Source organism: Schistocerca americana, chromosome X (assembly GCF_021461395.2).
Source record: "Schistocerca americana isolate TAMUIC-IGC-003095 chromosome X, iqSchAmer2.1, whole genome shotgun sequence".
In the NCBI taxonomy this organism is placed as follows: domain Eukaryota; kingdom Metazoa; phylum Arthropoda; class Insecta; order Orthoptera; family Acrididae; genus Schistocerca; species Schistocerca americana.
Window position 1 is genome coordinate 134,359,554 of NC_060130.1, and position 27,414 is coordinate 134,386,967.

The window sequence follows — 27,414 nt, forward strand, 5'->3', positions numbered from 1 at the left end:
CATTTGACGTGAGAGCAGTAAACGAAGAGGAAACAGTAAAATCACTAAATGTAAACACAGATCACATGGACCCCCCCCCCCTTTACCATAACTCAGACTGCTCTGCGCATCAGCCCCGGATCTATGATATTTTGAACCAGGGCAATACTAGATGGTGCCGCCCCCCCCCCCCCCCTCGAGCATTTGAGATATGATGTAAAAAATTAAATTAAAAAAAAAAGACTTTTCAAAAATATGTTCATTTTGTAGGGCACCTCTTTCTGAAGAGTCTGATGCATAAAACATTTAACTTCGAGCAAATGTAAGAAGTGTTATTTGGTGTTAAGTGTGCCAAAATGCAGTAACACGCCTCTTCATACAGCATTCTTCTACCGCACGTCACTGTACTTCGCACTGTGGAACTCAAATGTATATATTTTGTAATGGATGCCATCAAACTATATTCAGGATAGTGGAAATTAAAATGTCCTGTGGTGCCTCTCCTGCTCCCAGTCGGCCGGTTTGACATCATGCCCCTCTTTTTTTTTTTTTTTTTCTCCTTTTAAAAAAAAAAAAAAAAAAAAAAAAAAAAAAAAAAAAAAAAAAAAAAAAAAACCCCTTGCAATTCATACTGAATGGGACTATTTGTAACCAGAAGAACAAGAACTATTCAGAAAATTTGGACCCTTTACTGCCTATTAGCTAATAACTTGCTGTTCTGTGCGGCATAAAATGAAATACAGGATACATAAAACCAGGTAAAACAAGACACAAGCAAGACAGTACACATTTCTTCAATCCTTAAGTCCTAGCGTCTTTCTTTTTTTTTTCCCCTTGTCTCTAATCTTGCTACAGCTTTACTTGGTGTGATTTCCTTTCTGCGTTTGTCAAACGTTTTGCTACATGAAAAATCTAAATGTCATTGTCTAATACTGAAAAAGCTGTTAATACAAATAGTACCCAAGACCGGTGTGGTTCCTCAATCTGATTACGTCTATTTTGTCATTACTAGACAAAAGAAAACACGCCTTTCTACTATTGCAGCAACTGTAACACACACCAAATAAGCAAGACTGTTTTGGTAACAATGGTCATTTTTATAATACGACAGGATATAATTCACGAAGTACCAATTTGAAATGTCTATTTGGCCAACTACAAGCAAAAAAAGCTTTATGTTAGGAAATAGTTTCATATTTCATTCATACGCTCCAGTTTTTGAAGCATGAGGTCGAAAAGTAGTAGTACGAAATTTTTATATAAATTTGGAATCATCATATTATTCCATAATTTGTGTGATGTCCCCATTTCTTCTCCTTCCTTCTTCTAACAAACTACCTTCTCATCACTAATTCTGTAACTATTCCTATCACTGTCAAAGCTCATTGCCTGGTTAACTCTACTAACCCTGCCAGAATCACGGGTTTAGTTATCCAGTGATTATTCTCCGGTTAGGCAGTATTACGTGGTCGTATAGCGCTTTTTCCGTGCAACTCCCAGAATAGAACTTAAGCGGTTGCTAGCCAGGAAATGATCAACATGCCCTTTTTACTGTAGTGATCTGGACAAAAATTTTCTGTCAAAATTCCATTTTCTTGGATACACCGAGAAGATAATACATAATCTTTCTTACCTGTTAGTCGTTTAATCCCACTCTGGTAGTCTGAATCTATGGACTTAGCTAGTAATTATAACAATCATTCGCATACCCAATCAATCACATAAACAAACGGCATTCACCCCCGTTCGGCTTTATTCCGCTCAGCTCGTATAGCCCCATCCCCTTTTCCTGCAGGAAAGTTTATTTCTAGATGCGACAAGGATTCTCGCATGGACATCACGTACACTATGAGCACATTCAAAAATCAACTTATAATTAATTCAGAAATCAACTTAGAATGTGTTCAAAAAGCAACAGGGACGCGTTTCAAAATCATTTGAATAATCGATAAACTGACGTGCGTTAGATGCTACGCGCTTTGTGAAACAAGGTTTTTTACTCCTCAAGAATACGAATTTGCCCCCCCTCACCGCCAAAATAGCTGTCCGGTTCAGATACCCCGGTTTGCTGCGTACACAACCAACAGCGACATTTCTGTAGCCAGAATTGGGAGGAGGTACTACTCATACGCGACTCAACTGCGCATGCGCATGATCCTGCTCGTAACTGCTTACATGAATCAAATGTAAACAGTTATGACGTCACGCTCATCGGAGGTAATTTGTTGTCACAGAGCATTACATAGTCTTCCTAACCCCTTTGACACATTTTGCTGTTGGCAAACGCTTGTATGAGCACTGTGTTTTCTTTATGTGGCGCATTTCTTTGCAATTTAAGTTTTATTCTCTCGTTCATATTTTGTTGCTGCCGTATTATTCTGCAGTAGCGGGATACAGCAATATCCTTTGTTAGAGTGTCAGTTCTTACCAATCAAAATTACAGAAAATTAACTGAAAATTAAAACAATGAAAAATTCCCAGTTGTCCCAGGTCGAATACACCCTGTATAAACAACACTCAACCATTTACTTTTGACTTTCAGTACATGTACACTGAATTTGAATACATAAGTTACCAGAACATCAAAACCTGTGAAACATTTTGGTATTTCAACATTACACCTTATGGAATGGTGTAACAGATATTTAATTTTTACAGTAAATTCAATATTCTATAATAAAGAAAGACTAAAAAGAAATCAGTTACTATACAAGATTAAAAAAACTTGGTTACTAAGCTAGTTTCTTCAAATGCTATAACACCTTTGATGAAATACCTAAAGTGCTCTGCACTGAAAGTATTAAGTCTACACAATCCTTCATAAAGATAATGTTTTTATATGAATTGTTTCACATGTGCACTTTGAAATAAAATTAATTATATATATCCATCTAACAGATTTACTGACCTAATTCCATAGCAGTAACTTTAATATCCTGATACTGTAATGATGCACTGTCAATCTCTCTATAGTAGTCCAGTGTGTCACTGCTTCGTCCAAATGGCAGAATTAGCATTGCATTGTCCAGTGTGCCGACACTTTTCTAAAAATTAAGACAGAATTTTGTTATATTTATGAATGAATATTCCATTAACATTAAAACCTGAGAATTCTTTATAAAGATTAACACAGTAAATTATAACATATTTTAATTATGGTAAGTCTTCTGTTCTGTCAGTATTTTAATTATATTGTACATGAGACTAAATGACATTTTAATAATATGAAGTACATTCTGAAAGAACATAATACTGCACAAATAGCAGCCCAAACAATGCCTGAAATATTGGTAGCCAAAATGTAGACCATTTTGTGACATTAATGTGATACGGTCAGTATAATATAAAGGAGCATTGATGTGTGACAATGACATTCTCACAAAGAAGATGAACTACAGAAAAGCACTTCTGAAAAGGCATTTAAGGTATATTGTAGATAATCTGTAACATGTCTAACAGAATATTTATTTCCTATCAAACTCTGCAGTAAAAAAATTAAATAAACAAATAAAAATAATCACATTTTCTACCAACTCAATTATTTCAAGGAACTGTTCTTCACAATTAATAATTGTTTTGGAATACAGGTTTCGCAAATACGACATGGATGTTTGGTGTTAGCTGTAGCAATAGTTTACCTTCGAAGTATGGCCTCAAATATGTAATAACTACTAAAACTACGTTGGGCCATGACAGCCTTAGTGTGTCAGGTTTCTGGTTTGCAAATGTTTCCTGGTAACTTCACAAGTGAGTTGCATTGGCTTTAAAATCTATGGAACCATCACATGAACTTCTGGTGATGTGTTGACATACCATCTCGACCTTAGGGACAGGAGAGTACCTGTGGCTTCATTCGAAATGCAGCTGACGGCTACTGAAATGTTGTATAGTGTGTGCAGACTGAGTTAAATACACTTCACAGCGGAGTGAAATGGCTGACGGTGTAACTTCTGTAGTATAAGATAAATTTTGAAACAGCTATGAATAAGTAAAGTGATTAAATATTTTCCCCTTGCATTGGCTATTTCGAACATAACTATCATCAGATGGTTTCTGTATGTATATAACATGAATTCCTAATCTGCTTTCCATGGACCACAAAGTATGGACCTCAGATAGTCTGGATCAACGAACACTAATTGCGTGTCTCCACAAAAAAAATGGCATATGTCTGTCTCAGTATTGAAGACTGGCAAGTCACGGTGCCAGCCATTGCCACATAAGTCCGACTGAGTGTCTGAATTGCAACTGACATGCTACACTTGATAAAAGAAGAGATCAGTTGGTATGACACATCCTAAAGCATCAAGGTAACAGTTTTGTGTGTGTGTGTGTGCGTGTGTGTGTGTGTGTGTAGAGAGAGAGAGAGAGAGAGAGAGAGAGAGAGAGAGAGAGAGAGAGAGAGAGAGGTGGGGGGGTGGCGTAGGGGGCCACGCACGCACTCGTGTGCAGGGTGGGTGGGGGTCTGTAAAGCACATTGTTGCAGTAGTTATTCAGAGATGAAGAGCTTGCACAGACTAGACTGGTATGGAAGTGGTTGATGAATGATGGAACCGGCCACAAATACTTTTTAAATGTTTTATTTTAGTGCCCTAACTGGTTTCAGGCTACCACGCCCATCTTGAGATGGCTAATATTTTTCATTACTTAGATATCTTGATCAACAGCACGTCATCTGCTCCTCATGGCACAAAAATATTTGAGTATTTAATGCCATTTTATCAGTTGTTTCATTAACAAAAATATTCTAAAGTGCTTGCATATATATGGTGCAAAATCATAAATATCAGATTTTATCTGCTCTTAATAAATTAGCAGAAATGTATAAATTATTAATTTGAAATAAAAGGAAAAGGACTACATATAAGTGTTAGGAATATATTCCTTTTCAATAATTATGTTTTTATTATAGATGGTTATGTCCTTTGAAGTCAAGTTTAGCAGCTGTGTCATATTCTATCAACAAAATAGCTGAATCTGACACACTATTTCATCTATAATTGGCCTAAAGTAGTTTTTTATCTTTTTAATTTGCTGAAATTGCATTGAGAAGATGCTGCACACATCATAAATATAATCTAAGCAATTTTGATGTTTGAGTAAGCATATTGTAACCCATACTTTGGGATAAAGCTTCGAAATATTCAAATAGGAAGATGTTCAGTGTTCTTCATCAGCACTTCCTGCTGGAATTTGAAAGCTGCTATTTTGTTAACTAGCTCAGTTGTATTTATATTTCTATCATATTTCACATTAAAATCTGCTGCATATTTTTCAAAATAAGATTTTACATGTTTCTGACAGGAAATTAAAGTGAGATGAAACTGTATTTGCATGTGAGGTATGTTTTCCACTTCCCTTATTATTCTACACAATATTTTGAAGCACTCGATGCTAAGCAGTTTCTCTCCAGTCCTCATAAATTGTCAAAAATTGTAAACCTTCAGTCAAATAGCACATCTGCCTCAGCACCTACTGACCAAACTTTGATATTCTACAATACCACTGCGCAGTTGTAGTAAAAACTTCATTGCTGAGTGTGAGCTAGCTGTGCTGACAGCAGATGCATGAACTAAACCTACCGTTGACACATAAACATTGTGACACCTGCCAAGGGAAAGGTTTCTTCTCACAGGCAGATGATAAGAACAGATGGGACAAGTGAGCTTGCATATCTTTCCCAGTTAATTCATAAACTGCAGTTCGCTTGTGTGTGTGTGTGTGTGTGTGTGTGTGTGTGTGTGTGTGTGTGTGTGTTGTTGTTGTTGTTGTTGTTGTTATCGTTGCTGCTGTTCCCTCCTCGCATCCCCGCTGTGTCTGTGTTCTTGATGCCAATCCTGTAATGTTTAAATCCAGCATCAGTAATGTGCTGGTTGACACAGTCATATCAATTAAATATCTAGGTGTAATGTTAATAAGTGAAATGAAATGGAATGAGCATGTCATGTTGCTAGTAGGGAAGGCGAATGTTCGACTTCACTTTATTGGGGGAAATTCGGGAAAAGAGACTGTGGATAGAACATTAGTGTGACCCATTCTTGAGCACTGCTCGAGTGTTCGGTATCCACACATAGGATTAAACCAAGGCATTGAAGTATTTCAGAAGTGTGCTGACGCATTTGTTACCAGCAGGTTCAGTCTGCACAAAAGTATTATTGAAATGCTTTGTGAAATCAAATGGGAATCCCTGGAGAAAACATGAGGCTCTTTCTGTGAGGCAATATTGTGGAAGCTCAGAGAACTGATATTTGATGCCGACTGCTGGTCAATTCTACTACCCCAAATGTATGATTTGCATAAGGATCACAGAGATGAGATGAGAGAAATTAGGCCTTGTATGGAGGCATACAGACAGTTGACTTTCCCTCACTATCTGAGAGAGGAACAGAAAAAAAATGACTAGTAGTAATATGTGATACCACACATTCCCCCTGCCAAGCACAATATGGTGTCTTGCAGAGAGTGTGTTGTGTTATATGTATATGTATACGTATACATAGTTATATATGTAAATGTTGATGTCCTCAGTATGGTCCTGATTTTCTGTGCTGTAAATATCCCGTCATCCAATCTACCACTCTTTCATTAAGCCCCAGTCCTCGCTGTTTTGTTAGCAGTACCAGGTGATTTATCCTATCAAAAGCTTTAAAGAGATCAATGGCAACACTGTCACTGGAAAAAAGCGCAGGTGACGCCTGTATACACGAAGGGTAGAAGGACGGATTCTCAAAATTACAGACCAATATCCTTAACATCAGCTTGTTGCAGGATTCCCGAACATATTATCAGTTCGAATATAATGAATTTCCTTGAACAGAGAAGTTGCTGTCCATGCATCAGCACGGCTTTAGAAAGCATCGCTCCTGCGAAACGCAACTCGCCATTCTTTCACGATATCTTGCGAACCATGGGTGAAAGGTATCAGATAGATGCCATATTCCTTGACTTCCAGAAAGGGTTTGACTTGGTGCCCCACTGCAGACTCCTAACTAAGGTACGAGCATATGGGATTTGTTCCCAAGTATGTGAGAGGCTCAAAGACTTCTTAAGTATTAGAACCCAGTATGTTGTCCTCGATGGTGAGTGTTCATCGGAGGTGAGGGTATCATCTGGAGTGCCCCAAGGAAGTGTGGTAGGTCCGCTGTTGTTGTCTATCTACATAAATGATCTTTTGGATAGGGTGGATAGCAACGTACGGCTGTTTGCTGATGATGCTGTGGTGTACGGGAAGGTGTCATCGTTGAGTGACTGTAGGAGGATACAAGATGACTTGGACAGGATTTGTGATTGGTGTAAAGAATGGCAGCTGACTCTAAATATAGATAAATGTAAATCAATGCAGATGAATAGGAAAAAGAATCCTTTAATATTTGAATACTCCATTAGTAGTGTAGGGCTTGACACAGTCACGTCAATTAAATATTTGGGCGTAACATTGCAGAGCGATATGAAGTGGGACAAGTATGTAATGGCAGTTGTGGGGAAGGTGGATAGTCATCTTCGGTTCATTGGTAGAATTTTGGGAAGATATGGTTCATCTGTAAAGGAGACTGCTTATAAAACACTAATACGACCTATTCTTGAGTACTGCTCAAGTGTTTGGGATCCCTATCAGGTCGGATTGAGGGAGGACATAGAAGTAATTCAGAGGCGGGCTGCTAGATTTGTTACTGGTAGGTTTGATCATCACGCAAGTGTTACGGAAATGCTTCAGGAACTCGGGTGGGAGTCTCGAGAGGAAAGGAGGCGTTCTTTTCGTGAATTGCTACTGAGGAAATTTAGAGAACCAGCATTTGAGGCTGACTGCAGTACAATTTTACTGCCGCCAACTTACATTTCGCGGAAAGACCACAAAGATAAGATAAGAGAGATTAGGGCTCGTACAGAGGCATATAGGCAGTCATTTTTCCCTCGTTCTGTTTGGGAGTGGAAGAGGGAGAGAAGATGCTAGTTGTGGTACGAGGTACCCTTCGCCACGCACCGTATGATGGATTGCGGAGTATTTATGTAGATGTAGAAGTTGATCTCCGTTGTCAATCACTTCTGATATATCCTGCTGACACATAAAAATCTTGGTTCTCTGTGAACTGAATACTGTGCGACACACACACACACACACACACACACACACACACACACACACACACACAAGCTGCAGCCACAACCAGCATACTCAATGCCCACTGTTTTAGTAAAACTACAGAAAACCTGTATTTGGTTAGCCAGAGAAGAATTTGGATCCATTCCTCCTACATGTGGGTCCAGTGTCTTAATTGCTGTGCTACCCCACTCAGTACACAACCTAGTTACCAAATACACTATTGAGCACATGACAGGCACACGAAGAAGGTGTCCAACAACATAATTCAGGTTTCAAACTTGAATCATTCATCACAATACATATCCGTTCTCTTGTAAATTTCTAGACATCTACTGCAAAAATTTATAATATTAGCCACCTTCTAAGTTTTGGACTGTGGGCAAATCTCTGAAAGCTGTAAAAATTTGTAACACTAGACTACACAGAAACCTCAGTAGTAGCTCACATAAAATTAATCAAAGTAAATGAAAACAAATTCTGCTCTGCAGCACCTATCAGTCTACTCACATTTGGTGGTAAAAATGAAGCATCCACAAGGTAATACAGTATATTATAAACAGCATTGTTCTGGCTGCATTGCGGAGGCACTTGTTGACATATTTCATTTCTTTCCTCTGTACACTCAGGTGTTAACATTAAATTATAGAAGTAAGGAGCACAGTATTGCAGAAGTGCCAAAGTTAAATTCACATCATTCTCCTGCAATGAAATTCAATGAGACTTGGTTAGAATGATAAATAATGCACAAATTCCATAGATTACACAACGAATAACAGTGACAGTACATATATTCATTATAATTTGGTTGGTTGGTTGGTTTGTTGATTGATTAAAGGGAATAAACTGCAAGGTTAACAGTCCGTCATTATTATTTATCACATATTTCATTGTCTTCTTTAAAAAAAAAATCATTATACAAAACTGAGTAAAAATTTATTCATCATAATATAAGTGTTCCAGTAATGTGGGAGAGAGAGAATTCAACTGTAATATCTACAAATTAGCTAACAGTGAAATCATTGCACCATTATGTCTAAACGTATATAGTGAATTACATACAGCTCACGTAACAATATATTGACTTGTTGCAGCTGAAGGACTTATGTATCATAAAACCTGCTACAACCCAAACTGTACATTCACATTGCAGAAGTAAAGTGCTACCATCCAGGCACAATGAAACTTCTGGAGTAGGAAACATACAAGTTCAAAACTGAACATTTTCATTTTCACTGATCAGCGAGAACATTATGACCACCTACCTAATAACCCGTATGTCCAACTTTGGCATGGATAACATCGGCGACCCATCACGGCCTGGTAGCAATGAGACCCTGTTATGTCACTGGGACTACATCTGCATACACAAGTCACCTAGTTCCCATAAATTCTGGGTACAGGGGGTGTGGGCTTGGGGGTGATAAGCCCTGATGCAAATGTTCAATCACATCCCAGATGTGTTTGTTTGGATTCAGATCTGGTGAGTAGGGGAGCCAGCACATCAATTGGAACTTATCACTGTGTTCCTCAAAACACTCCATCACACTCCTTGCACATGGCACATTATCTTGTTGAAAATGCCACTGCCATTGGGAAACATAATCGTCATGAAGGGTTGTACATGGTCTGCAACCAATGTATGATACTCCTTGGCTGTCATGGTGTCTTGCACACGCTCCACTGGACCCACAAAGGCCCACATGAATGTTCCCCCACAGCATAATGAAGTCACTGCCAACTTGTCTCTGTCCCACAGCACAGGGATCAAGTAGGTGTTCCCATGGAAGACGACAGATCTGCATCCTCCCATCAGCATGAAGAAGATATTGGGGTTCATCAGACCATGCAACACTCTGCAATTGCACCCATTCTACACACAGACGGCACACTCACTGAAATCAAATGTACTTTGCCTGTGTCCGACTAGCAGCTATTCCTTGCCAGGTGACACGGCCATGGTGTTCTGGCCGATCAGTGTATCTCCCGTCACTATTTTACGTACCTACCCTGTAACTCACAGGGTGTTAGAAATAGAAGTCTAATATCTTGGGAGATGGTAGTTAATCATCAAACCATGAAATAAGTCCAGTGAACATGGGCTCTAAGATGCATACCTTACAAGCTAAGAACATTTGTTCATTTTCATTACACATATTTTCTATTGAACATTTTTTCCTTCTTTTGGTTCATACTACCTCCTCCCAAAATATGGTAAACAAAGAGCTTGCGGTAGGAGAGATGTGTTTCACAGTACTGAAGATGGTTCACAGTTCATAGCTCTTAAGGTACGCATTTTACAGCCAATGTTTATCGGACTTTGTTTCTTGTTTTTATGCTTACTACCACCTCTCAAAATCATTCAACACTACTTTTAACTGCCTGTACATCTACAAACCTTACATTTCTCTTCACGAGCTCTGGCTGTGATAACAATAGTAGGAGCACAATTACATGGAAGTAAAGAAAGCAGATTATGAAAGACTCCATCTGCTACACCAGGAGTCTATGAGACACATTAATCTCTGTCAAAGCAGCCTCGGTACAGAAATAAAATTAAAAATGAAGCAAGAACATGGAATTTGATGTAAGTGGCAAAACCCATGTAACAATAAATCTCACGTACACTGCTGAGCCAAACTGTTGTGACCACTGCCTACCATGAGATTGAATACTGCCTTGTGATGATGCGAGGACATGATGCAGTAAAGAAAGTACATAATCGGAGCAGAGACATATGGGGAATCATTCTAGAAACAATACAAGCAGCTAATGGGGAAATACAGTGGCAATGCCACTTTGACAAAGGCTGATTGTTATGGCCTGGTGCCTGGTAACAAGCATCCTGGAAACATCAAATCTGGTCCGTTGTTTATATGCTACTGTCATGAGCATCTATGATAAGTGGAGGAAGCATGGGAAAAAAAGTGTGAGTAGGCAACAAGGCATTGGATGTAAATACCATATCACAGAACATGGAGATCAGAGACTTGCCCACTCTGTAAAGAAGGATAGATGGTAACCTGTGGCAGTTCTGATGAAGAGTACAATACTGGTGCAGGCATAAATGTTTCAGAGCACACCATTCAGCACATTGTTGACAATGTTACCATTTTCACACAACTACACCCTCCATTACAATTTCAGTGGGCACAGGTTCAGTGAGCTCAAATAGATCAATAGAAATGTGTCTCTTGGTCAGGTGACTCTTGTTTCTGGTTAAATCAGGTCAATGGTCGTGTCCAGATATGTCTTCATCCAGGTGAACAGCTGCTCAATAACATGCACTGCGCCACGGACAAAGGCAGGTGTCGGTCTATGTCACAAAGCCAAAATAGTGTTACAGCTTTTTGAGGAGCATGAAGGTAAACTAATGTTGATGTCTTGGCCACCAAATCTGCCTGATCTGAAGTTGATGGAATGTGTCTGGAATGCTGTCGGACCCCAGCTCTTGGTCTGTATACCAACAGCCTGTAATTTACAGGAATTGTGTGACTTTTGTGTATACATTTGGTGCCACGTACCTCTGGAAACCTATCAAGGACTTGTCAAATCCACGTCTTGCAGAATAACTGCTGTATTGAGTTCCAGAAGTGGGCCGACATACTATTAAACAGTTGGGCATAATATTTTGGCTCATCAGTGTATGTGAATGTGCAAGGAGAGGATTGAAAAGAAAAGAAGAAAGAATTTTCAAAAGTAGTCTGCCAAACACATGAAAAGACCATTGAAGCTATCCAGATTACCTAGTTTTACAAACTTACTTTACATTAAAATAGCATGAAACATTTTAAATTCAAAGCTTAACTTCTCTCCACATTAAAATTGTACTTTATCCTATATTTACCGAATATACATGACAATTTAAGAAGAAAATTGCATTTTGGGAAATGATACTGCCACAATTTGAAGGCACCAGGCCAATAACAAAAACCTATAGCCTCCTGGGTGCCAGATCTAATGCAATTACATTATTTCACTTCAATTATGTTTCAAAACAGTCTGGAGCAAACAGATAAGAACCTTATTTCTTTTCATGGAACAAGTCCCCATATTTATGAATCACTTAAGACATTGAGCTGGTCAGCTATGCTTCAGTTTACCTTGTTCTGTGGTACGTGTTTCACTGATAACCGTGCTACACGTTATAGCTTGGCAACTTTAATTGCAATGTGATATTATAACAATTCCTCCGGACCAAATAGTATCTACGACTCCATGTTACACTGAAAAAGTCTCTACATACTCTCAGGAAGGAGATGACTGGTTAATCACAGACAATAAATATACTTTTAAGGGATGGCAGATTTTTATTTAAACATGTCAGATGTATTAGATTATAAATTAAAAGAAAAAGAAGCTATAGGAACAGAATGGATAAATACAGTTGTAGTATTTATAACACTTACAGCAAATAACAGAAAATTGGCAAGTAACTATGAATAAACCAAAACAAATTATTTAAGTTGGTTATACAGAAGCAAGTGACACCCACTACAACAGGAGTTGCTGTCATGAGGTCCTCGAGGCTGCACCATGTGGTCCAAAGCACTGCAAGAATACATGTGTTGAATTATCTGGACCACACCACAGTTGCCCAAGTTAAATGGTACTGAGTATTCCCATTTCAGGATAGCTGCTTTTGACCTTGTCACTGTCTACAGTTCTCATTGTGATGGGAACAAACTAGTGTTTCTGATGGTTCCATCATGTGATAGCCTTTTGAAGTTTAGAACATCTTTGTTTTAGGATGAGTTTGGTGTATCAGCTGGCAGTACTCCCTCCCCTCCCCCCCCCCCCCCCCCCCTGAAAAAAAGGTTGCTTTGATGCAGCTCTCCATTTCTGTCATTTGCCAGCTATCCTCTCCATTTCAGCAAAACATTGACAATCTGCCTTATCTATGCATATCTAGGCTGCCCCTGCAATTCTTTCCCTCTACCAGCCCATCAACTACTATTTTCAGCAAGAGCTAATGTCATAATATGTGCTCATCCAAGCTCTCTCTTCTCTGTTTGAATGTTGAGTTGCTGTGGTCTCCAGTCCAAAAACTGGTTTGATGCAGCTCTCTACACTAGCCTACCCTGTCCCAGCCTCCTCAACTCTTTGTAACTCCTTCAAACCTAAATCGCTTGCTGCAGTCGAGCCTTGGTCTCTCTCTAGCATGGGAGGAATAACTGTTTAAAGTGCCTCTGTGCACACTGTAATTAATCTAATTTTGTCCTGACAATCCCTACAGAAGCATTATGCCGTTGGTAACATTATTCTTTCTTCCTTGATATGTAACCCTGTATCTCACAATGGTAGGTCTTCTTTACACTCGTTACATTTGTGACCAGCCTTCTTACATGTGTACCACTCTACGGGGTGGTTATAATTATAATGATGGTGTTCCGAGTGCTGCAGTGTGGGCCCTATACATTGCACAAAGCTGTGGGCTGCATACACCGCAAGATGCTGAAACATTGTATGTTTATTAACAGGATATAGCACTGTAAGTAATCAGAATACAAAATGTTTCCTACTCTAACGTCAGGATGCCATTAGTCACTAGGATATACATGTTGATTTTTTGGTGAAGTGTCTGTTAGTGTAAAGGGTTAAGAAGGTTGAAGTTTTATGTATGAAAGACAATGATCTTTGAGAAGAAAGAACATGCATTATTGGAAAAGTCATTTTATCAGAACAGCAGCAAAAGCAGCACTGCATTCTGGGAATATTGCCAACAGAAACAGCTGCAAAGAGACCCCAATTTTATCAAGTGGCTAAAGAATATTATAAAGAAATCTGAAGAAACAGGTGCGCCAGGGAGAGAGACGCGGCCCCTTCCCATGGTGGTGGTTGTTGAAGCTGCTGTAGCAATAGCCGACCGGGCAGCATATGCCTCAAATTCTGCAGGCAGTGCTTCAGCTATGTTAAGGGAACTGTCTCTCCCATGGTCAACAGTTCAAAAGATTTTGCTATGCATTTTACACTGGTATCCCTACAAGATTCAGAATGTGCACAAAACGAAGCTCCACAATAGGCTACAGCAGTGTGACTTTGGCCCTAGATTTTTGTTACCCTTCGTATTTTTGGCATGCATGGAAGTAGATGACATGTGGGTTGGGAAAATTCTTCAGATGGATGAGGCATATTTTATCTGCATGGTGCCGTGAATGCACAGAACTATTGCATATGCAGTTCTACCCTGTCACATGCTGCACAGGAACAGCCACTCCACTTAGTTTGTGTGACTGTTTCATATGGTTTCACAAGCTCCTTCATTCTCTGTATATTTTTCTTAAAGGAGATGACATCTCACAGGCCTGTTAAGTGTACAGTAACATTTGCAAATTTTAAGGACCTCGCCGTGCAACACGTGATTTCAGCTTTGCAACAACACAACTGTGTCCACACCACTATTTTCATGCAAGATGGAGCAACATTTATTGTTGCTTGTCAGATGGCCTTCCAAAGCCTACAATCTAAATCCATGTGACTTCTGGTTGTGGGGATATTTGAAAGATCATGTCTATCAGGGATGTATCCAGACTCTTCCTGATCTGAAGGATAGCATATAATGACCTATCACTCTGAGTACACTGGATATGTTGTGAGCAACTGTAACCATGCCTTCTTATGTATGCAGCATGTTGCTGAGTCGGAGACAATGTTAAACTCATGTTTTAACTTGTGACCACATACCACTAACCATACCAAAACCACTGTTATCATGTGTCTGATTCTTCCTCCCCTTTTCCTGCACCCATGCCACATTCCGACTGCTTACAATGCCATATTTTCACCTGACAGGAGAAAGTGGAGCTATTACTTTCTTCAGCATACTCCGCGAGTGCACCGACTAATGCACATACCTACAATGTTTCAGTGTCCTGTGATGTATACCAGCCCACACTGCAGCACTCAGAACACCATCAGTTTAATTATAACTACCAAGCAAATTTGTGTTGAACATGCAACGTTCCTCTCCAAATGCCATTTGGCAACCATAATGATTCCACAAAGCCAAAATCACCCTTTACTGCTTCCCGAAAAGTCTTACACTGTGCCAGTCTGACTGCTTTACTTACTTCCTCTCCATACAAACTGTGGGTGAATGTGTTCTAATCTCTCTGATCAGATTCAAAAAGCTGAATGGGATTCTCAGTATGGTGCTCTACCAGCTCTTATGTTAGAGCATTAATGTTCCCTATTCTGTTGACAAACTGCTCAATAGATTTGTCCTGGATATGCTGGCTATAAAGTTGCTCTCTCGACAATTTGCTCAGATTTTGCATTTAAATATCTGGCCAAGAGTCGATTAGAACTCAGTATAATCCTCTGATTTCACATAAGTGTGTTCAGTACTAATGAAATCTTGTGCAGCTCCCTGTATTCTTAATTTAGCAATCGATAACTTATCAGAATCAGTCTGTGAAGACAATAGGGTAGCCCCTTCAAATTTCTGAAAATACTTTCACATTTTCCTCAGGGTTTCCACTGAACACAACAACTGATGGCAATAACAAGAAGTTATTCAATGGGCTGACAGTGTACGACATTCACTTTTGTTTGCTTTTAACAGCTGAATCTCTCTTCATAATTCGTTTATACGAGTTTGGAGACTGACCCTGTTACTCTAACTGAATTCTTCTACCTTGACTAATTTGCGCAAACACATCACTAAAGCACAGGAAAAAGTGTAATGAATCCATCACTGCCTTTCTTATTATAGCCAAATTTGAACAGACCAACTTTAATTACAGCACTGGATGTTCCCTCACTGTCAGGTGATGTCCAAGCTCCCACTGCTTGGGACTGTGCAGTCCACTACTCTGTCATCTCTCTGGCAGGAACTCAGGACTTCTAAGTCCCCACTATTCTGCACCTCCTCAGGACTGTAGAATTTCCAGAATTTATTCCTTGCTGACACCACTTCTGTAATGGGTTATTCTTGGCCAAGTACATCATGTGCTAATTATTAGGCACTGTAATCGCTGAGTCCATGAGTAGCAGAAATACGCAAACACCAAGTAAGTAATTTATGGAAATTTATTCCCAAATACTGGTCACAGTAACTCGCATGATATATCATCCTGACTACACTGTGTCTGTCGCACAAACCTAAGTAGTTACAGACTTACCAAGACTCGCCACTATGAGTCGGGAGAGATTGGACTTTGTCCGATCCTTAGCCAGTTAAACATATTTTTCACTGACAGTTTACCTTGTGCAGGCAGTCAGTGACCCAGTTGTGGAAGCATTCTGCAGCAGGTGTCTACCAGTGCTGACAAAAGTTGTTGGTCAGTGTGTCCAAGATAATGGCAAAAACATATGCATGCGTGCATGAGTTGTTGTGTGCATGGCTTTGCCTCTTGCAATATAAAAAATTCATGGAGAAAAGTAATAAATGGCCTTCAAACTTAGCAAAAACATACTGCTTCACAACTCTTGTGTGTCATCTATATTACTATGATTTCCACTTTAATGCTTTGTTCATTATATACATGCTAAGACTGTATATAAATTAGTAGTGAATTCTTCAAAGACCAAACCAAAGCAACAGTGGATGTTGTTATTTTGCATATGCATACCCAGTGATGCAATACTGAAGTTCCCTGGGTAAATGCCTCTTACTGTGATTCCAATGGTCTGCAGTTTGGGATCTACTATCACTAAATTATTTAATTTTTGATCTATGTACTTTCATAATATTTTTATCATTCCATAATAGAATTTCTACCAACATCTTTACTCTGCAAACCACTGTGAAGTGCATAGCAGAACCGTTCATGAACTGGAAAAGTTTACTTTTTTGTAAATAACGTATAAGATTAAATTCAAAATCAAGTCTTGATTTAACTCCTTTACCTGCGACACATTTTATTTTGGTAATCTGGATAAATACATAGCAATATGGTTGAGGATTCTAGAAATTAAAGCTCAGCGAACATTGCTATTGCTCTTAATGGTTATCAATATATTCTATTTGCAGCCGAAAATAAGCACCAGACACAAAATCAGGTAGAAATGACACACAATAAAGCAGCTTATCATATTAAAGTTAAAACATAAGGAAATTCCAAACAGACATGCAGCTTGAAACAATTCCAAGGTCCACAGGCACCTCAAAATAAACTTTCCATGTTAAAATAGGCAAATAAATGCCACACACCAGTCACTGAAAAACTGAAAACTGCAGCAGAAGCTGAAAACCCTTTTTCCTGTGGAGGTATAAAAGCCTCAGACTGTTTCCTATTAAATATATCACATTGAGTAGTAAATGATAACTCTGAAAGATAATTATGATGCGTGTCAGTCCATGATCATACATTATCATGTGTACTGAACACTCCAAATGTTTTGTAGCAGTCCTCAGTACTGAAATGCAGTTTCAACACACGATAGTTCATAATGGGCCAAAGTAATCTGCTATACAGGTAACACTTTGACCTTTTTTTGTACACTGAGATATTGAAGCAACTACGGTTTTTTTAATTTTTAATTTTTTTAACAAAACAACAAATGTTTGTAACAGCATTCAAAACTTGAGGGAATGAGGAGTTGGGTGACATAATGTTTTATAAGACACGCAATGAAATTTTCACAACAGTAGCTAGGTGAGTTTCTAAATAGAAGTGCTGAAGCAGACCGAAAGGTACCAACTTTCCTCTGTTGAGTGCATATACAACTGTGTATCTGTGAATGAGGGCTTACTTTCAAGGATCATGAAATGAAAATAAATGAAATCGAATAAATAACTGGCCAGGTGAGAGTAGGACTCACACACTAAGGATTCCGTACAAATTTAATTAAGTGTATAGACAGTTCATCCATCCCGGGAATCAAGACTTTCACTGATTTTTAATGTTATTGACATCGGCAAGATATCAGCCCCAGGAATTTCAAGACTTTTCAGAATGTTTTAATTTTAAACCTGAAGTCAGATAGCAAATGGCAAAAGAAATATTTTTTTTCATGTGATATAATCACAAACAAACAATTTCCAGATTTTTCCCTTTACTTGAACTGTGAAACATTGCTTCTTCCAAATTTCACAATTCTAGGTCAATTGGAGGTACCCTATAGCCTTGACGAGTAAGTATGCAAGTGCCAAATTATGACACATAAATGGCCATATCTTTTGATTGCATTGACTTCTTGTTGCTGTTGTTGTTTCAGCTCTCCATGCTACTCTATACTGAGCAAGCTTCTTCATCTCTGAGTAACTACTGCAACCTAAATACATCTGAATCTGCTTAGTGTATTCATCCCTTGGTCTCCCTCTATGATTTTTACCCTCCACACTTACCTCCAATACTAAATTGGTGATCCCTTGATGCCTCAGAATATGTCCTACCAACTGATCCCTTCTTCTAGTCAAGTTGTGCCACAAATTCCTCTTCACCTCAATTCTATTCAGTACCTCCCCTTCAGTTACATGATCTACACATCTAATCGTCAAACATTCGTCTGTAGCACCACATTTTGAGAGCTTCTATTCTCTTCTTGTCTAAACTATTTACTGACCATACACGCCATACAAATACTTTCATAAAAGACTACCCTACACTTAAATCTATACTTCATGTCAACAAATTTCTCTTCTGCAGAAATGCCTTCCTTGCCATTGGCGATCTGCATTTTATATACTCTCTACTTCAACCATCAGCAGCTATCCTGCTCCCCAAATAGCGGGCCAGCTGGTGTGGCTGAGCGGTTCTAGGCGTTACAGTCTGGAACCGGGCGACCGCTACGGTCACAGGTTCAAATCCTGCCTCGGGCATGGCTGTGTGTGATGTTCTTAGGTTTGTTAGGTTTATGTAATTCTAAGTTCTAGGGGACTGATGACCTCAGAAGTTAAGTCCAATAGTGCTCAGAGCCATCTTTGAACCCAAATTGAGAAACTCATCCACCACCTTAAATGTCCCATTTTCCAATCCAATTCCCTCAGCATCACCTGATTTAATGTGATTACATTCCATTATCCTCATTTTGTTTTTGTTGATGTTCATCTTATATCCTCCTTTCAAGACACTGCCCTGTCTGTTCAACTGCTCTTCCAGGTGCATTGCTGTCTCTGACAGAATTACAATGTCAGCGGCAAACCTCAAAATTTTTATTTCTTCCCCATGTATTTTACTTCCTATTCCAAATTTTTCTTTTGTTTCCTTCACTGCTTGCTCAATATACATACTGAATAATATCGGGGATAGGCTACAACCCTGTCTCACTCCCTTCCCGACTGCTGATTCCCTTTCATGCCCCTCAACTCTTGTAACTGCTGTCTAGTTTCTGTACAAATTGTAAATAGCCCTTCGCTCCTTGTATTTTACCACTGCCACCATCAGAATTTGAAACAGAGTATTCCAGTCAACATTGTCAAAAGCTTTCTCTAAGTCTACAAATGCTAGAAACGTAGGTTTGCCTTTCCTTAATCTTATCTTCTAAGATAAGTTGTAGGGTCAGTATTGCCATGTGTGTTTCAAAATTTCTGCAGAATCCAAACTCATCTTCCCCGAGGTCAGCTTCTACTAGTTTTTCCTTTCATCTATAAAGAATTTGTCTCAGTATTTTGCAACTGTGACTCATTACATTGATAGTTCGGTAACTTTCACACCTGTCAGCACCTGCTTTCTTTGGGATTGGAATTCTTATATTCTTCTGGAAGTCTCGGGGTATTTCGCCTGTCTCATACACCTTGCGCACCAGATGGTAGAGTTTTATCATGGTTGGCTCCCAAGGCTATCAGTAGTTCTAATGGGATGTTTTCTACTCCCGAGGCCTTGTTTTGACTTAGGTCTTTCAGTGCTCTGTCAAACTCTTCACGCAGTTTCATATCTCCCATTTCATCTTCATCTACATCCTCTTACATTTCCATAATATTGCCCTCACGTACATCGCCCTTGTATAGACCTTCCATATACTCCTTCCGCCTTTCTGCTTTCCCTTCTTTGCTTAGAACTGGTTTTCCATTTGAGCTCTTGATATTCATACAAGTGGTTCTCTTTTCTCCAAAGGTCTCTTTAATTTTCCTATAGGCAGTATCTATCTTACCCCTAGCGATATATGCCTCTACATCCTTACATTTGTCGTCTAGCCACCCCTGCTTAGCCATTTTGCACTTCCTGTCAATCTCATCTTTGAGATGTTTGTATTCCTTTGTGTCTCCTTCATTTACTGCATTTTTGTATTTTCTCCTTTCATCAATTAAATTCAGTATGTCTTCTGTTACCCAAGGATTTGTACTAGCCCTCATCTTTTTACCTACTTGATCCTCTGATGCCTTCATTATTTCATCTCTCAAAGCTACCCATTTTTCCTGTACTGTATATCTTTCCCCTATTCTTGTCAATCGTTCCCTAATGCTCTCTCTCAAACTCTCTACAACCTCTGGTTATTTCAGTTTATCCAGGTCCCATCTCCTTAAATTCCCACCTTTTTGCAGTTTCTTCAGTTTTTATCTACACTTCATAATCAATAGATTGAGGTAAGGGTCCACATCTGCCCCTGGAAATGTCTTACAATTTAAAACCTGGTTCCTAAATCTCTTAGTATTATATAACTTATCCGAAACATTCCAGTGTCTCCAGGCCTCTTCCACATATACAACCTACTTCCATGATTCTTAAACCAAATGTCAGCTATGATTAAGTTATGTTCTGTGCAAAATTCTACCAGGCGACTTCCTCTTTCATTCCCGACCCTCATTCCATATTCTCCTACTACTTTTCCTTCTCTTCCTTTTTCTACTATCGAATTCCAATCTCCCATGACTATTAAATTTACGTTTCCCTTCACTATCTGAATAATTTCTTTTATGTCATCATACATTTTTTCAATCACTTTGTCATCTGCAGAGGTAGTTGGCAAATAAACTTGTAGTACTGTGGAAGTGCAGGCTTCATGTCTATCTTGGCTACAATAATGTGTTCACTATGCTGTTCAAAGCAGCTTACCCACGATCCAATTTTTTTTATTCATTATTAAACCTACTCCTGCATTACCCCTATTTGATTTTGTATTTATAGCCCTATACTCACCTGACCAGAAATCTAGTTCCTCCTGCCATCGAACTGCACTAATTCCTACTATATCCAACTTTAAGCTATGCATTTCCCTTTTTGAATTTTCTAACCTACCTGCCCGATTAAGAGATCTGACATTCCACGCTCTGACCTGTTGAAGGCCAGTTTTGTGTTGTGGGGTTTTAGGACGCAAAACATCTAAGGTCATAGGCGCCCAGATAGGACCATAAAATGCTGGAACCGCAAGGGTAAAAAACCATTGCGAGGTCCAGTAAACAATTTTTAAAATAATCAAGATGTTACGGAAGAGTATCTAAAAGACGTCGACAAGACACTGCAACCTCCAGGTAGAAATCAAATCTCATTTCTCATATTACTGCTTTTTAAAAAACTTAAAACCCAAGCCACGGCTCGCACGTCATCCGCTAAAATGTCCAGCAAAGCAGGCGGCAGCCCAACCCTGACACGCAAGTGGCTAAAATAGGGGCAGAGGATCAGGAAATGTCTGACCGTTAATGGCTGGCTACAGAAAGGACAGCTGGGTGCAGGGTCGCCACTCAGCAAGTGGCAGTGACTAAAGCGGCAGTGCCCTATTCGCAACCAAGCTAACATTACTTCCTCACGGCGAGACGGCCAGAAGGAAGTCGGCCAGGCTGTTGGGAGAGGTTTGACTTCTCTGAGTTTGTTCCCATGAAGGGAGCACCAAAGGTCATGCCAAAGTGATGTGATACGCCGATAGAGAAAAGTACAAATATCTTGTGAGGGAACAGACTAAGAGGCGGGCCGACCGAGATTAACTGCAGCCTTGGCTGCAGCACCAGCAGCGTCATTCCCAGGCACACCAACATGGCCAGGAACCTACATGAACATCACTTGGGCTCCCCACTCGGGAACAAATGGAGGCAGTCCTGGATCCGTCGAACGATGGGATGGACTGGATCGGAATCATCTAGACTCTGAAGGGCACTGAGGGAGTCAGGGCACATCACACAGCGAGTGAGCTGGAGCCTCCAAACATAGTGAACAGTCTGATACAGGGCAAAAAGCTCATGAGCGAAGTTTGAGAAAGTTGCAGCGATAGGTCAGCTCGGGAGTCGAATCCTTCGGGAACGGGCTGAGGTCAAAACAAACACAAACCTGTGTCTGAAGCCAAGGAAGTGAAGGGCTCTCCCCCATTCGGAAAGTGGCAGGAAGTGTGAACAGCAGCTGCTGAAGCAAGTAATGAAAGCGGACGGGCCGCAGAGAAGAAACATACTGGCGGTCAAGAATGTCATCAAAAAAAGGGTCAAAGGTGGATTGCCTGGCTTGGAAGAAATTCGACATGCATACCTACTGAGTAGGATGTCACGCCGGTATGACAGTGGTAGTTCACCGGCTTCTGCGTAGAGACTCTTCGACAGAGCTAGTACGGAAGGCACCAGTGGCGAGACAAATCCCCAAATGGTGTATTGTATTTAGATGGCATAAGATAGATGGCCGTGCAGAGGAGTAGACAATGCACCCATAATCCAACTTGGAGCGGACAAGAGATCGATAGAGGTGGAGGAGGACAGTCCGGTCAGCTGCCCAAGAGGTACCATTCAATACACGAAGGACATTTAGGGACCAGGTGCAGCATGCAGCCAGGTAGGACACGTGGTGAGACCAACTGAGTTTCCTATCAAATGTAAGCCCTAAGAACTTCGTTGCATCCATGAACAGGAGAGCAATTTTGGCCCAGTCGCAAGGACGGTGGAAGAAATGCCTTGTACCGCCAGAAGTTGACGCAAACGGATTTGGTAGCAGAAAAACGGGAGCCATTTGGGACACTCCAAGCATAGAGACGGTCCAGACAACGCTGAAGACAGCATTGCAGGAGACGCATCTGCTGTGAGCTGCAATAAATAGCAAAGTCATCAACGAAAAGAGAACCGGAAATGCCAGCTGGAAGGCAGTCCATAATGGGGTTGATGGCTATGGTGAAGAGGACAACACTCAGTACGGAGCCCTGAGGCACCTCGTTCTCCTGTGAAAAGGTGTGGGATAAGGAGGAACCCACATGTACCCAGAAAACTTGACCTATTAAACATTCCCGGATGAAAGTGGGAAGACGACCGCAAAGGCCCCATGTGCGCATAGTATGTACAATGCCTGTCCGCCAACAGGTATCATAGGCTTTCTCCAAATCAAAGAAAATGGCCACTGTTAGTCGCTTCTGCAGAAAATTATTCATGATGAATGTCAACAGGGTGACGAGATAATCGACCGCCAAGCAGCGCTTTCAGAACCCACATTGAGCATTAGTGAGAAGATGGTGTGACTCCAGCCACCACACCAATCGACCATTGATCATGTGTTCCAACACCTTACAAACGCTGCTGGTAAGAGAAATTGGATGCAGCTGGGAAGAAGGGATTTATCTTTACCAGACTTAGGTAGGGGAACAATAATAGCTTCACGCCAAAGCGTGGGAAATACACTGTCAGTCAAAATACGGTTGTGGGTATCGAGGAGAAAGCGTTTTCCCGCAGGAGGAACATTCTGCAGCATAAGGACGTGGATAGTATCAGGCCCAGGAAGAGAAGACCTGGATGAGGAGAGAGCACGTTCGAATTCCCTCATAGTAAAAGGAGTATTGTAGCATTCGCGATTCAATGTGAGAAAAGAGATTGCATGAGCCGCCTCCGCCTGTTTCCGAGGAAGGAAGGCAGGATGGTAGTGGATGGAGCTTGAAACCACCTCAAAGTACTGACCCAAAGCGTTGGAAACATCTACAAGGTCGACTATGACGTTTCCAGCCACAGTCAGACCAGGGATCGGGGAGTGGGCAGTAGTCCCAGAAAGCCGATGCAGGCCACCTCAAACGAGAGAGGACGGAGTAAAACTGTTGAGCGAGCTGATGAAGGAAACCCAGCATGCTTTCTTGCTTTCCTTAATAGTGCAGTGGCACTGCACACGTAGTTGTTTGTAGCGGATGCAGTTCATTAACGTAGGATGACGGTGAAAGACACGAAGCGCACATCGTCGCACACAAATAGCATTGCCGCACTCCACAGTCCACCAAGGGACCGAGACTGGGACCTCACGGGAAGAAGTAGTAGTACAAGGGATAGAGGATTCGGCAGCCGAGAGAACAACATCCACGAGGTGCTCGATCTGATCATTACAGCTGGGAAACGGCCGTTCACCAAAGATTGCCAAGGAGGAATATAGCCTCCAGTCAGCGAGAGAGAATTTCCAATGAGCGGGCCGCTGTGGTGGGGTATGACTGTACAGGCGAGTCACACAAGGGAAGTGGTCACTTGAGTAAGTATCGGAAAGAGCACACCACTCGAGACATCGAGCGAGCTGGGCAGAGCAGATCGAGAGATCTAAGTGAGAATAAGCGTGCATGGAATCAGAGAGAAATGTGGCTTCGCCGGTGTTGAAACACACAAGATTGAGATGATTAAGAAGATCCACCAAACGAGAACCGCTCGGGCAGGCAACAGGCAAGCCCCAAAGAGGATGATGGGCATTGGTGTCACCGAGGAGTAGAAAGGGTGGAGGAAGCTGAGCAATAAGGTGCATCAGGTCTGCCCTAGTGACAGCAGAAGACAGAGGGATATAAATTGTGCAGAGGGAGAAGGTTAATTCGGGATGGAAAACAGCTGCTTGCAGGTGTGTGTGCAAGGGGATAGGACAATGACAAACATCATCTCGTAGAAGCAGCATGACCCCACCATGAGCAGGAATCCCCACCCTAAGTGGAAGGTCCATCTGGAGCAAAGTAAAATGAGGGAGAGCAAAATGGTCTTGAGGACGAAGCTTGGTTTCTTGGAGACACACGACGAGTGGACATTACGATTGCAGGAGCAGCTGGAGATCCACCCTATTAGACTGAAGGCCACAGATATTCCATTGTAAAAGGGCCATAAAATTTAGTATGAGCTGTCAAGGGAGGACGGCCACAGGAATCCACAGGTGGAGGAGCTTCATCTATCAATCAGTGGGATCAACGGAGCTTCCCCGGTGTCGGTCAGTTGAAAAGGACCGACGAGTCGAAGAGGGCCGGCGAGTCGGAGAGGGGGAAGACTGTTTGCTTTTGGATTATTGCTTTGGCTTTTGACGATTGGCAGAAGAGCCAGATGGCTGCGAACTTGAGGTACGCAAAACATCTTCCCGGGAATAATCCTTTTTGAATTGATGGTTCGCTTGCAACCATCTTCGCCAGTGAGGGCGAAGAATGGGTAGCAGATCTACTGACCGGGAAGTGGGAGAAGCAATATCAGCTTGAAGGCGAGGCAACTTTGCCACCATTGAGCTCAACTGTAAGTCACAAGTTTGCGTAGCCACATTTTTTGTGGGACGGGGAGAGGTTTACACGGTGCTGTAGCTTCCAGACAAAGGGACATTCGGTTTACGGCTCGCCAACAGTTTCCGGGCAACAGGAAAAGGTACCTTCTCCTTCACTCTTATCTCCTGAACAGCTTGCTTGTCTTGATAGATGGGACAAGAACAAGAAGAAGCAGCATGTACTCCATGACAATTAATGCAGCGGGGGGAAGGAGGTGGACAGGCACCCTCGTGTGCATCCCTGTTACAAGTGACACATTTGGCCGTGTTTTTACATGATGTTCTGCTATGATTGAACTGGTGGCAGTTGTAACACCTCAACGGATTGGGAATGTATGGGTGCACAGAGATGACTTCATAGCCTGCCTTGATCTTGGTAGGAAGCGTTAACCAATCTGAAGTCAGGAATAATGTGCGAGTGGGCACCAAATCGGCATCTTCCTTCTTCATAACTCTAAGAACAGCAGTAACGCTCTGATCCGATAGATAATTAGTTATTTCGACCTATGTCAAGCCATCCAACAGCTGGGTGTAGATAACACTGTGGGATGAGTTAAGTGTCCTGTGAGCCTCCACTTTTATAGGATATTCGTGGAGGGTTTGGGCCTTGAGTAGTTCCTTGGCCTGGAAGCACTATCAATTTCCAAAAGCAGCATTCCACTGTGGAGACGAGAGCATGACTTCGCAGGGCTGGCGATGCCATCCACGCCTTTCTGTATAACAAAGGGGTTTACAGAAGCAAAAGTCTGGTTTTTGTCTAAACGTGAGACTACTGGATATTGAGACACAACAGGAAGAGACATTGAGGCAGGAGCCTCATTCCACTTTCGTTTATGGGAAACACTCGGAGAAAGAGAATGAAAATCAGTCATTGTGAAGAAGTCCCCCATGATTGCCAGCGTCTCTGATGGGGCGGTCCTTCCAGCAGGGGCCCTCCAAAGGTGATTGTCCACACCACCTCCCGAACGACAGACGGAGGGACCAATTGGCAGAGGAGGAAGGTAACAGCTCAGGCAATCACCCCTCCCTTGGCCTGGCCACTACCAGGGGGTACATGCGGGCCCTACATGCCAACCCGGTGGAAGGGAATTACCCGTTACCCAGTCTCCTGCTAGGTGTCAAACGCGTGGGTGGCCGTCAGGCACACACAGGGAGGAGAAGAAAAGATAAGAAAGAAAGGAAGGATGGCCTCAAATGCCGCAGTGGAGGAAAAGGAGAGCAGAACAAGGGAATGAAGGGACAGGGAAATGAAGGGACTGGGAAAGAGAGGAACAGGGAAAGAGCGATACAGGGAAAGAGCAGAGCAAGAGAGAAGAGACCTACAAGTAAACCAACACAAATGAGCTTCAAGAGCCCATGGAGGCACGAGTCATCTCCCCAAGACAGGGGAAAAGGACAGAAGAAGAGGAGACAAGCAGCATTGAAAGAGTAGCAGTGCTGCAAGGGCTGGGGCCCCGTGGTCCCCAAGCACGTACTCACCCAAGAGCGGTGAGCCGCTTGGGGGGCCTCTCAACTGATACCCCTCCACTATGGTTGCAGTACGATACAGCTATCTGTATCGCTGAGGCATCCAAGCCCCCCCGCCAGCAGCAAGGTCCATGGTTCATGGGGGGTGCATTGACTTAGATGCTTCCATGTTTTTTACTGCCATAGATCTTAATAAGTGACATAAATTTGAACTTGATACACCAGCCCATTCGTGAGAAAAAAGGTTTTTAACTGGTGGACAGACATACAGACAACAAAGTGATCTTATAAGGTTTCTGTTTTTGCCAAGTGAGGTACAGAACCCTAAAAAATAACTTTACTGTGAAATAAAAACCAACAATAACTGAAACATAGGCTCCCTGTTTGAATGCGTACATGTGTAAAATTAAAATATGCTACTGGCTAACATTCATTGCCATGTTGCTCCACCCTAACTATTGTAACATGCTTGGATCGTCAGTGGCATCCTGTCCACGAGGTGGACGGTACGCTGCTGCTCAAGCCTGTCTCACTCTTTGCCTGAATGTA

The 27,414-nt window shown here is 41.4% G+C and overlaps 1 protein-coding gene across 1 annotated transcript in view; it reads right to left on the minus strand.

The window, feature by feature from the left end:
• The window catches only part of LOC124555172 (protein dispatched), a 196,480-nt gene that overhangs the window by 42,168 nt on the left and 126,898 nt on the right, over positions 1-27,414 (minus strand). Inside the window, exons 7-8 of the mRNA XM_047128998.1 lie at positions 8,588-8,779; positions 2,888-3,023 (exon numbers count right to left, since the gene is read on the minus strand). Coding sequence (XP_046984954.1) covers positions 2,888-3,023; positions 8,588-8,779 — 328 coding nt within the window. The remainder of the gene's footprint in view (positions 1-2,887; positions 3,024-8,587; positions 8,780-27,414) is intronic.